General features: G+C 41.9%; 2 protein-coding genes across 10 annotated transcripts in view; one reads left to right on the top strand and one right to left on the bottom strand.

Moving 5' to 3' along the window:
- The first annotated feature begins 380 nt into the window (after nt 1-380).
- LOC133523757 (uncharacterized) lies at nt 381-2661 on the top strand. Its single transcript, XM_061859472.1, has one exon. It carries the CDS (start codon nt 526-528, stop codon nt 2572-2574), a length of 2049 nt encoding a protein of 682 aa, XP_061715456.1. The 5' UTR covers nt 381-525; the 3' UTR covers nt 2575-2661.
- LOC133523710 (ras GTPase-activating protein raskol) overlaps nt 2655-12596 on the bottom strand; it is a 230302-nt gene continuing 220360 nt past the window's right edge. For all 9 annotated transcript variants that reach the window (XM_061859426.1, XM_061859434.1, XM_061859403.1 and 6 more), the window contains 8 exons: nt 12062-12261; nt 10864-11072; nt 10298-10410; nt 10017-10183; nt 8419-8601; nt 5952-8033; nt 5673-5788; nt 2655-4977 (listed from right to left, as the gene is read on the bottom strand). In XM_061859426.1, coding sequence (XP_061715410.1) covers nt 4770-4977; nt 5673-5788; nt 5952-8033; nt 8419-8601; nt 10017-10183; nt 10298-10410; nt 10864-11072; nt 12062-12261 — 3278 coding nt within the window. In that variant the 3' untranslated portion in view covers nt 2655-4769. The remainder of the gene's footprint in view (nt 4978-5672; nt 5789-5951; nt 8034-8418; nt 8602-10016; nt 10184-10297; nt 10411-10863; nt 11073-12061; nt 12262-12596) is intronic.

Raw genomic sequence — 12596 nt, 5'->3', positions numbered from 1 at the left:
AGCTTACAGGCCAATTCGAGTTTTAGTTATTCGATCGGCATCAGATCGAATAACTAAAACTCGAATTGGCCTATAATATCCGAGCTATTCTCCATAATCTGAGCATTTGCGTCGTTTTTGTTACACACGAGCGATTCGCTACTCGACGGGAGATGGCGCTCTAAACAAGATCCAGAATTAAGGAGTAAACTAAAACGAATAATTTAATTATCTAGCTTATGTACTCTTTTATTATATGAAACATTTATAAATGACGAGTTGTATCTACTAGTAGGTTTTAGAAATCTTAATATCTTGATAATGCATAAAACCTATTTTGACTTGAACGAATACTTTTACGAAAAAGTGTCACTAAACATTAATGCGTAACATAATGACACATTTCATAAAAACATTGTCTTTGACTTTTACTCGATAGAAACTGTTTTTTTCTAAATTGCAGTTTAAACTGTTTTTTTTTTTTCAAAATACGGACGTGATTATAATAAGTTATCAACTAGGTAAACCATTTTTTACAAAATCATCATGATTAGCACACGTGGGAGCCAAGTTCACCAAGATGCGGACTCGTTCTTCCGTGACCCCGCACAGCAGCGCTCGCAAATCGTGTACGCTAAGCAGACTCGCGAGCGACAAGTCTTCATGGAAGACCTCAGAGAATATCGGCGGCAGCTCGAAAAACAGGCCATGAAGACCATGAAAAAACTCGTCGGCCCGCGCTGGTACCAAGTACTCAGTGTACCGCAAAGAGACGCACTCGATAAGTTAGCGCAATCAGTTTACCAGGATTTACTTGAAGGACGGCCCACGAGGACGTCCCGCATAATCCACAGACTCGGTATCTTTCCTCCCCCAAAACCCATGGACTTAATGGTTGCCAACTTCCACGGAAGCGATGATCCGAAAAAAATGTTGGCGCATTTATTTTTCCTGCTCTACGGCCACTCGATCGAGGGAAAGCGGAATTGTTACTGTTTTAATGCCAAACTCATTTTATCGGCTATATATTATTTGGGATTAAAAAATTTGATCGAATTGTTGAGAGAAAAATTTAAACCTGATCAAGATGTGGCACCAACGCCACCGAAGCCAAGGTCTAAACGCCAACCGCCCCATCCGTCTCCGTACTTGGAGAAATCCATAATACCGGTGTGGTATCCTGCTAGCCCCAAAAAGTTTACACCTCTTCCCCTACCTAACTTAGATGAGCTCAACGAACCTTATGTGGACAGCGACGAATACAGAATTCGAGTAAAGCCACCGCCGCCTCCACCTCCACTGCCTGCCCCAAAACGCATTCCACGAGCAATTTGTGACAAATTGGCAGGCGTGTTTAATATCGCGCCGAGTCAGGTGACTACTGTTACGATGAAGACTACGATGAGTCAACGAAAACATCAGAATAATAATATGACACTTGAAGTTAAAAAGAAAACTTATGGAATATGCATAACCCGACCGGAACGCAAAAGTTGCCGTCGCAAGCTTAAAGCTCCCACGACTGGTGTAACGAATGCTCAATATTTGATACAAGGAGTGTATACGGTTGGTCGGCGCACGGTATTCGTGCTTGGTAGCGTTTCTGTACTGCCCGCAGAGGGCGACCTTATACACGGTGGATTCGCGCAGATTCCTACCGGCTATATGAACATACATCTCGGATTCCGTGGCTACCCGGCACCGCCTCCACCTGATCCGTGCGACTGCAACGAGAAATGGCAAGACAAAATACTAAAATACGTCAAAGAAAGCAAATGTTACTGCGGCCACAACTACGACTACGGCAACGAGGGCACTTTCCCACCGGACGAGCTTCCTTATTTCCAAAAGCCGACGGCGGACTCACCATATCAATTTAACTACCACACAATATTTGACATAGATGGAAAGCAGCTGTTTGTCAAAAAAGAAATGAAAAAGATTCTTGAGGGGGATAGCGTGATAGGGTCAAAGAAGGATTTAGTAGTCAAAAAGAAAGAAAAAGAAAAAAAAAGGTCGTCTAAGACATGTTTGGGGCAGAATCCGAAGCCCTCGCAGTATCTGAAGTGCGCGCTGCGACTGCTGCGAGGCGTGAACGTGGCGGCTCGGCTGCCCGACGTGCACCTGGCGCCCGAGCTGGTGGAGTGGATGCGGCGCCGCATCGCTGGCCCGCTGGGCCCCACGCAGCGCCAGGCCTACCTGCGCCAGACCCGCGAACTGCAGACCATGCTCGACAGCATCACGCCCAGGATTTACGGGCCCCTCTTAACAAAGAACAACACAGAGTTCCGGGGCGCTTCCACCTGGACGCACAAGTTAAAATTCAGAGACAGATTTAATAAGTACTCGTGCGAATACAGGAGACAACTGTTCAGATGTTTCGCCAATATAAATAATCTGTTCTGGCGGATCATGTTCCTCCCAGAGTTTCCCGACAAGAAGTTCCGCGAGATATTCTTTTCGTATTTGTACGCCACGTCAGACGACCTAATGCTGATGCGACCGTACAGCACGTTCGAGACGAACGACCGCAAGGAGCGGCTCATGAGCCGGCGCATGATCTGCCTCCCCGACGGCTACGAGCCGCCGCAGTGACGCGCGCGCCGTGCGCCCCGCAAGACTTCAGCCGGAGGAAATTCGTTTGGATTTTACTCAAAATATAAACACATTTTGAATACTTTATTTCTTTCTTTTATTACTAGACACAAAGAAAAACATCATAAACACGACAGTTTCCAGTGTAGGTAATTTAAAGGCAGACATATAATTATTTTAAAATAACATTGATTGATTACGTATTGATAATTTAATGTTATTAAGATAAATTGCTTAGACATTGACGTTCACTGGAGAGCAACTAGGTTGGCTCGCGCAGCGCGCTACGGAATAGTTGAAACGCTCATTAAACGTAGCCCATAGCCAATCTCTACGTAACGTACACAAGTAACAGGTACTATTTGTGTGGATAGTAGACCTTTGTACCGCTGAATGAGACCCCTTCGAAACTATATAATTCAAAATTTATTTCATCATATTGGTGATTTTAAATTCATTTACAATGAATATTTACTTTATGAAAAAAATCTTACCATGTCATGGTCGTATTATAATACTCCGAAGGTATTATAAAATATTTCTTTATTTACTAATTTTATATGCCATCTACACAATATAGATACTTACTATCTAGAAAATATTATGATACAAGTCTTAAATTAGGGTAATTTAAAATAATAAAAATAACGTTTTAATGTAAATACAACACTATTGCTACAAATTGTAGTAGGTAGCTGACTACAACGAGCTAGAACGCTTACGGATATTCAATCTTCTTTGGTATCAATGTTGCAGAACAAAACATAACAGGTTGCAGAGAGAACATCTAACCGGCTGAGAAGAATACTGATACGAATTCAAATGATAATGTCATTAAAGCATCTCTTAACTAAACCTAAGGAAACAACTTATAACAAAGTAAAAAGACAATGGCAAAACGAACCGTTATTATTGATCCAGGGACCTAATTATAAACATATTGACCTCAATCGGTAGCCGAATAGTTTAGCGCGACATGGCTATTCTGCCACCGGCTATGCAACTGCTTTTTTTAGGTATAAAACCTTACGAACTATTTTAATTTCACTTTCATAGTCGGTGGCAAAATAAACTTAGCGTGCCAATATTTTCTCTTTAAATTGTGCAACATTACATTCATATCAAAAATTAATAAAATATAGAACTACAAAAACATAAAATATCAGATGTACAACAAGACGGACAGTGGATCGGTTTGTGCACGAAGCTTACAACAAAGGTTTAAAATATAAAATGTATATACACATATAAATAATACATAATAAGAATAATGCCTCTAGGCTTATATTTGTTAACGTGTTGACTCAAGGCATTACGACAGCGTACTCAACCACTCGACTGAACATTCACGATAAGTACGGATAAGAAAACGTACACCGATGCGAAGTTGCTATTACTATTACATGCATATACTATCACCATTATTAATCATGTAATCTGCTATGTACCTGCCTAATTGTATGACGTGTAAAAACATTGTATTTTTTTTTACCAATAAATGATCTGAATCTGAATCATGCACTACTGAATTCAATCTGGTAAAATACGGATATGTAAAACATACACTTAATTTAAAATTGTTTATATATTTATCCACTTCAATAGTCAAGTAACAATGCATGATGGTTTTCAGTCCATTTCGAGCTATTCGGTGGATTAAACATATAAATATACCCATCATTTTAAATCCGAGCCCTTATTTATTACAAGACATTTAAAACATTTAGACTAGTACGATTAATGTTTATAGACACATAATTAAAAATTATCTTTTCACTTGACTATCATGCATTGATAGTTGATTCAAGTCGATTAGTAGGTAGTCATAGCCAATAAAGGTAAGGTCCTGGTATGTTTTTTAGTAACATAATTGTGTTGCACTCTTACAACATTATATAAACTCTGTTTATAGATTGCAATTATCTAAAATAAATGTTTGAAAAATTTAAATATCCATTTAAATTACTGAACAAACTTGTCTTTAGATGGAATATACCGGAAATTTTATGAAAACACCTAATGTAGTTTTCTATTTTAAATAGCCGAAATTTCAAATTATCAATTAGAAATCAACGCAACGCTTCGGTGAATGAATGTGATGTCCTTCTTTAACATAATAAACGCTGTCGATAGGCTAATCAGTAATCACCGAGTCACGAGACTTGCTCGTACAGTACAAACGTTAAGCGGTGTGTTTATATTTGTAGCTCCTGGTGGTTGTGCTGGTGCGCGGGGTGCGGCGCGCGCTGCTGCAGGTGCACGAGCGCGGACAGCAGGCGCGTGTTGGCCTCGTCGAGCGCGGCGATGCGGTGCTCCTGCGCCTCGATCACGCGCTGCTTGTGCGACAGCGCGGCCGCCATCTTGCGCTGCTCGCGCCGCAGCTCGTCCTCCACACTGATCAACCTGCCCATGTTTCAAAGTTATTTGCAAATTTTTCAACGCGATTTAATTAAATAAATAAAAAATAAATATTATAGGACATTATTACACAAATTGACTAAGTCCCACAGTAAGCTCAATAAGGCTTGTGTTGAGGGTACTTAGACAACGATATATATAATATATAAATAGTTATAAATACTTAAATACATAGAAAACACCCATGACCCAGGAACAAATATCCATGCTCATCACACGAATAAATGCCCTTACCAGGATTTGAACCCGGGACCATCGGCTTCATAGGCAGGGTCACTACCAACAAGGCCAGACCGGTCGTCAAATTATATAAAATTTAGCTACTTTGGAATAGAGTAATTAGTTATCAACTCTAAGACACTGACTGTTGCATTGATAAAGGACTAAATTAATTTAAATATAGCGATATTAAATGAATTTGCTCTTATAATAGCTTTTATTGCAAACTTTACAACTTCAGGCAGTAGTCGTCGACCACTTTAACAGACAGCTTTATCATATATTTAAGCGCTTCAAACATATAATACGTATCATAACATTGTGTTTTCATAATTTCAACTCAATACGCCATCAATTAAGTTATATATGCGAAACCGAATTCTAAATAGAAATATTTGTAAACATTTCCTCAAGCAGAACAGGGGTTTAAAGAGAGGGATAAGAATCGTAAACCTCTTTACCTGGTGATAATAGCTTTCATTTTGGTGTCGGAAGTGTCCTGGCCGGGCTCGGCGGGGCCCAGCCTCCCTCGCAGCAGGTCCACGGAGTTCTTTAGCCGGTCGATCTCTCGCTCGTACTGGGAACGACATTACATAATGAGTGTTTGTTCATGAATCTTTTAATATTTTAATGTTTGCCGCAGGATGCAGTCCATAACCATATCATTTCTATAGAAAAACGAAAGTTTTTTTTTCTTGCATGTTCTTTATTTATTTTAAAATAGTTATAAGGATATTTACCTGTTCTATGGTCCTGTGATGCTTATTTCGGCGGCGGCCCGTGGTGCTGTAGAGCGTGTCTTCCAGCTCGTCGGAGCTGTCCGTGAGCTCCCGCGCCGACTCCAGGCTCAGGCGCCTCTGCAGCTTCTCTCTGCCCGGCTCGCGGCCCTCGCGAGACTCCCGCGCCTCGCGCCCGGCGCGCTCACTCGCCTCGCTCGAGTGAGACTCTCTACTGATGACCATTCGGGAAGGCGAATCCCGCCGCTGGTAATACTCCTGGTGCCTGTCCAAGTCCTCGTTTAACCGGCTGCTCGACATTTTAGCCGCTGAATACGTGCGATCTAGGGGATAATTAGTTTCGGACGCGACATCGCCGAGAGAATATTTCTCTGGCGAGACCTTCAAATTGTCCATATTGCTCAACGCCTTCTGACTCCGTGAGATCTGTAATCGGTACATCTCCTTGTTGACCTCCTCGACATTGGACTCGGAGCGGCTCATGGGGTAGCCCTCGGTGGAGATGTGGTGAGGCTTGCTCTCATAGAGTGACTCCCCGCGCTGACCGAAATGCTTGTAGTTCGGTGCGTTTTGGTTAGTGGAGTAGGAGAGCATGGGATTGGTGCGCGGCATACGCGTCTTGCTGCTCTTGCGCAGGCTCGGCGAGTTGCTGGAGGACTCGTCGTCGCGCACGCGCGGCGAGTGACTGTGGTTGCTCCTTTGGTATACGTCTTCGTAATTACAATCTCTGGTTATCTTTCGGTGGGTATTGTTGCGGTTCTGCTGATCGTAGCTTCTACCTTCGTCGTTGAAGTTTGTAGAACCCTCTTCGGAGTTAGTTTCCACGTTGTCCGTGCTCAGAACCTCCTCATCTATCGATGAACTGGACGAGCCACAAGGACATCGCTTGGAATTCCTGTTCTCATTAGTTTTCTTCTTCTCCGGAGTCTGACGGCTGTCCTCCATGTTGTAGACGGGATTTGTGAACACGAGCGGAGCCATCTTCGAGTTCGCGCTCGTGTTGGTCTGCGCGGTGTCGGGCATTGTAAAATTTTGGATGCCGTATTTTTGGATGTCGTACTCTATTTTCTGTTGCACTTGACTCTTTGGATAGAACTTGTCGTTCTTGTTGTCGTAGTAGTGCTTGTCTCTCTGCTTCTGGTAGTTAAGTTGCGAATACCGGCTCATTGGCTGGCCGCCGTTCTCGTAAGGTGGATGGTGATGGGCGGCGTTTTCTACGGGACTAGAACTTTGGCTGTAGGTGGCTATGCTTTGATACCCGGAGCTGGCGACGTTCGACAGCCCGCTGATAGAGACATTCGATCCGTTATTAACATATCCCTTATTCCCATTCACGACAATATTGTTATTGTTATTCGACTGAGTTTGTGACAATGTCTTTTTATTAATAATAAGTTTTTCGTCGACAATATCAGAATCGTCGGCGTATTTTAATAAATCTGATAACTCCTCCAGAGTGGCCGTGTCCCTCATGAGATTTTGCATTTCATTAGAGCAATAATTGTGGTTAATGTTGTCGGAGCTGGGCGACCTCTCGGTGCCGTTGTAGTTGGCGTTGTGGAAGTGAGTGGATTGATAGTTACTGGGTTTGTAGCCCTGCATGCGGCGCTCGAGGCTTTCGCCGACGCCATTATTAATGCCTTTGGGGTATTGCTCGGAGCCGAATCCTATCTGGACGACTTTAAGGTTAACGCAGTGTTCCTGGTTGTTGTACTGAGAGCTGTAGCGGTCAGGGTTGACGTTTTGAACGGGGCTAGAGGCGTACACGTTCCTGGGGAGAGTAGCGGAGCGGAGGTTGGCGGGGGATTTAAGGCCGCCGGCGTACGCGCCTTTGTACTTGGAGTCCTCGGCGTTGGATTTTGATGGGCTTATATTGAACTGCACGCCGCTTTTGGGCATGATTGGGGAGCTGTGGGCGAAGTTGTTCTGGCCGCTGGAGGGCTCGGCGGGCTTGTTGGTGGGGGTGGTGCAGGTGGGGTCGTTGAAGCGGAAGATGTTGTCGGCGACGTGCGGCGCGGCGCTACTGTCGCTGCTTGCTAGTCGCTTGCTCAGCTCGTCCAGAATGTCTTGTAAAGGCTCCAGTTCCTGTAATAAGTTAGAAATGGATAAGTGTTAAACTATAAGCTGAAGTCATTTGTGTAATAATGTCCTATAATATTCATTTATTTATTTTAAGTCAACTTTTGAAAATGACTAATTTTAAACTATTAGAAAATATATTATGAGTAATCAAGCACGAGCTCCATGCCAAAAATGCATGGTTGGACCATTGGTCGAGGAGAAGGAAGAGTATGCACCCGCAATATCGTACACTGGGCGCCAGGGCGGGGGGAGTCAAGCGCGACTACCCTACCACCTACCACGACCCAGATCCCGTGGGAGTTTAAATGTACTCTTAGTCTCATTTTTGGAAAGATTTATACCGCAAACATAGGCTCTGAAACGCAGTCAGTGTTAAAGAGTGTTTTACCTGTGTCCTCCCGCCAGGCAGTTTGGGCAGGCTGTCGACCAGCAGTGCGTGCAAAGTTGCTAGTTGCTTGCCCAAGTCCACGTGCGGTGCCCATTCGGGGTCCGCCTCCACCGCTTCCACGGAGCTCTGCGACGCCGAGGAGTTGCGGTTGCTGCCCTCCTGCGCTTGCTCTTGAGGACGCATCTGGAAAAATTTCATAACATTTTCATCTTTGACTTCATCTTTGGCGTCAGACCGTACAGTGTTACGTTCTCTATTCTGGAAGGTAGAGGTAAGGAATACAATCTCCATATACCAAAAAGTGTGCGTCAAAAAACCTTAAATTGGTGGCGCTACAATACCTAGAATATATGAAAATCAATAGTCAATAACGCCTAGGTTCTAAGCTACTCTACCGCTACTCTGGAGAGAGTTGGAACTATTATTTGTAGCTGCCAGCTGGACACTTTTACAACAGTTCTGCCTATAGAGATTGCATTCCTTACCTCCACCTTCCATAGTTTCCTATAATCGTCGCGGTGAATGATGGTCCCTATGACATACTTAATACTTCATTTTACATTACATATCAAAGAGCATATAATCACGACGTTTTATTACATATAGTGATTAAAAATAATCGATATTTTGTTACATTTTTTAGACAAAGGTGTCCTGCACTCAGCCACGATCATATAAAAGTTTAGATAGGTGCCGTAATATTACCTAAATTACTAAAGTATTATTAACCCTTAATTGAGTGATTTTTTTTTCGCTCTGCCCGAAGTTGGCTCCACATAAAACCAGCGCCGTTGACCACGCTAGTCGTGCCAGCTGCATTGCTGAGTGGAGACCATTTCGGCTTCACATCTCTGTTTCTACTGTTTTGTTTATCTGGGCCCTGTATTTACCATATGTTTTATTTGTACTGATGTGTTGTCTGAGTAAATGATTTATATTGTACTCTATTCTAAATTAATATACATATATGTTACGTATTTTTTACTGATTCTATGACCTGACCCAATTTGTCGGTGATATTTTTAGATTCAAAACGTTGATGTAGTATAATTAAAAATCTATTCATCTCATTGTTTGACCCCAATACAACAGTCCCACTATTTTGTAAACTTTATTTATTTATTTATTTAGAAAATAAGTGACTATCGCTGTCTTTCTATCATTTATAGCCCAAGCCATCTGGCGCATTACAGGAGGAATGTGACCAGCAGAGGGACGTACAGTCAGCTGCAGAGAAAAGTGAACACCCTGCATTGAAGTTTGTATGCCAATTGCCAAGTAAATAATATTGCTTAATAATTTTTTTTTTAATTCCGCTATCTAAAGGATGTCTGGAAGAGATCGCTTTTTAGCGATAAGACCGCCTGTTGTTTACCTCTTCTTTAAGTGTCGTATTATTTGTACTGTTTCTGTATTGAGGTGTGCAATAAAGAGTATTTGTATTGTATTGTATTGCTGACTAAAGGCTAAATATTACTTTTTCATCATTTATTTATCGTTATTCTTTATTTTTTACCTGATCTGTGACAAAACTAGGTTCGCCTAATTGAACAAATGTATGTGTAATGTTTGACGGATATAATTTTTAAGTTTCTTACCGAAATAGCTCTAAGGAAAGCCTTCATATTGGGCGCCTCTTGTTCAAGGAAATCATTGAGAAACTCCATGAAAGCCTCCTTGCCCTGGAACCGCGTGAAGTTCGCCAGTGTCTGCAGGGTCTTGGCAACCAGTGTCAAGTTGCGGGCGGCTCGCTCATTCGGGTACTCTGGAAACCAATGTAGTCTTTTAACAAACCAAGTACTTCACTCATGTACGGATAGATGGCGTTGTAATCTATATTTATCAAGTTTTATTTACACAAAAATCTAAATGTTCTTACCGTGAGTAATCCCAAATAGACTTGGAGACAGGATAGCAGGGCAGAGGAAGCGGAGGAATATGGACGCACTTATTAAGTTGTCCGAAATGTCCTCTCGGCCCATCGCAGTCAGTCTGTAAACAACGCAAATGAAACGCATGAGGCGCCATCTATTGACGAGTAGCAAAACTACAACAGAAGACTTATTTTCTTGAAATTACGATGTTTTTTATTTACCAAGGGTTAAATATGTTGCAGAATAAAGGAAATTTTAATAAGTTCTAATTAAGTATGTATCTCGCAGTAGTACTTAAAGCATATAACATAAAATATGGTATTTAAAAATATTTCAATTTCGCAAGGCTAGCAGACAAACACAAATGACACATGAAAAAAATCTGATTAAATGCTTTCGCACAAAAATTGCAAGGAATGAAAATAAATCGCTTAGTCATCTCAAAAAAAAGTAACAAATCGTAACGTACCGTTTATTATTGTTCTCTTCTTCCGGGAAATCAAGTTCTTCAATCTTCCAAGCTTCGGGTCTGGGCGGAACCTAGGTGCAAAGTATTACGAATGAGACATACCTCTCGCGGAAGGTGGCGAAACAGTCCCTGAGCGGTGGGGGGAACCGTGGCGCGGAGCCAGCTATGGCCCTCCAGGCTAGAGTGACCGCGTCTCTGAGGGCGGTCTGTTGTCGCCGCAGGGCGGCGCCGCTGCCGGCGCGCAAGGGGTCGACTTCACACTCAGCCGCGCCGGGGCCGGCGGCCGCTGCCACCGCTTCGCTCAGTGTGTCCTGTTGATAGAAGAGATTATGGGGTCCTGATATACGTATTTACGAGTTAATTGCTTATGAAATTCAAATACATCAGCCACGGCAGCTTATGACGTATTCAGTCGCGTCGTTGACGTCAAAAAATGTTATTTAAGTGTATGTATTACAGTACAATTGCTTATACAAATATGCCTATGTTGCTACAGCCTATGCAAGTAATAAGTAGATCAGACATTACAAAGCCTCAAAGACCCGAGAAAGGACTCCAAAGTCAAAACTACTTTCGCATTATATCGCTTCCACTTTTATTTCCATATTAATTTTTATGTAAACAACAAAATTATCAGCTTTTCACCCCTTTATACAAATTTGTTTGCAGGGGGTTCTGATCTAATAAACGTACTGACTGTACCTCGCTACTGACATTCATTTTTTTTTTTTAGTTTATTTATTCACTATTAATTATGAAACAAGGTTTAACACAAAAAGCCACTATTGAAAACCTCTAGGGTTTATGTAATAGTTGGCGAGATCGCGCGGACCGATCCGCGTTTGCTTAATACTATTATTACATACTTAGTTATATTTTCCTGTGGAAGCTGTTATTGTATCTATCGTTTAAATATCGGCCTTATGTATGAGACAGTAGAATCAGTAATAAACGTATAAAAAATAAACTACTTCCCGTGACTTTGAATGAATATTTAAATGATAACATTGATAACTTAGAGGATGAAATAATATCGATTAATTAATATTTAGACAATACATTTTAGTCCATCTACTAATGTGAAAGTAATTACACACTGTCGTAGTTGTTAATTTATAGTATATAAGAAAATTTCTGTGCCCTAACGAGTATCATGTACTGACTGTAGTTTATATAACATCTGTATACAATGAACATGATTGCAATAAATAAATTGAATTGAATTGAACTTTCCGTGTTTAAAGAGATAATTACGTCTGTATTACCGTCATGACTGCATGCTCTGACCCTACAAACGTACCTGCAGATATTGATCGCCGACGAGTTTCAAATACGCCTCCATGCTCTTGGTAGCCAGCGAGTTGCCTCGGAAAGTGAGCGAATGGTCGCCCGTCCTGCGGACGTCCAGGGCTACCACGTCGGCCAGATAGCGGGGCGCCAGGCCCGCGCCGGCCATGCACAGGACCAATGCGCAACCGATGTCTTCTTTAGCCTTTACGCCTAACAAAAATACAGAAGAAAATGAGTTCAATGATAAGTTAGCGCATGCACTAAATGTTTCGGGAGTTGTATTGCACTAAATGTAACATGGTTTTGCTGATATTGTTATTATCTTGTTATAATATTATACGTTATTTACCAGTAGTGTAGTCGAGTTGAGTATAGTAACTCGTCGACAGAGGGCGCTTATTTCAAAGCATCTATGTAACATATTTGCCGACAGATGGCGCTAGCATACGCATTGCAATGTCTGCTTATTTCATGACGCTGTTTTAACAGGTTGCAACACGTAAGGTTAAATTATAATAATTGTAGGTTGTTGTATTTGTGTGCGT

Source organism: Cydia pomonella, chromosome 1 (genome assembly GCF_033807575.1).
Source record: "Cydia pomonella isolate Wapato2018A chromosome 1, ilCydPomo1, whole genome shotgun sequence".
NCBI lineage: Eukaryota > Metazoa > Arthropoda > Insecta > Lepidoptera > Tortricidae > Cydia > Cydia pomonella.
This window is presented reverse-complemented; position numbering and strand designations above follow the sequence as displayed.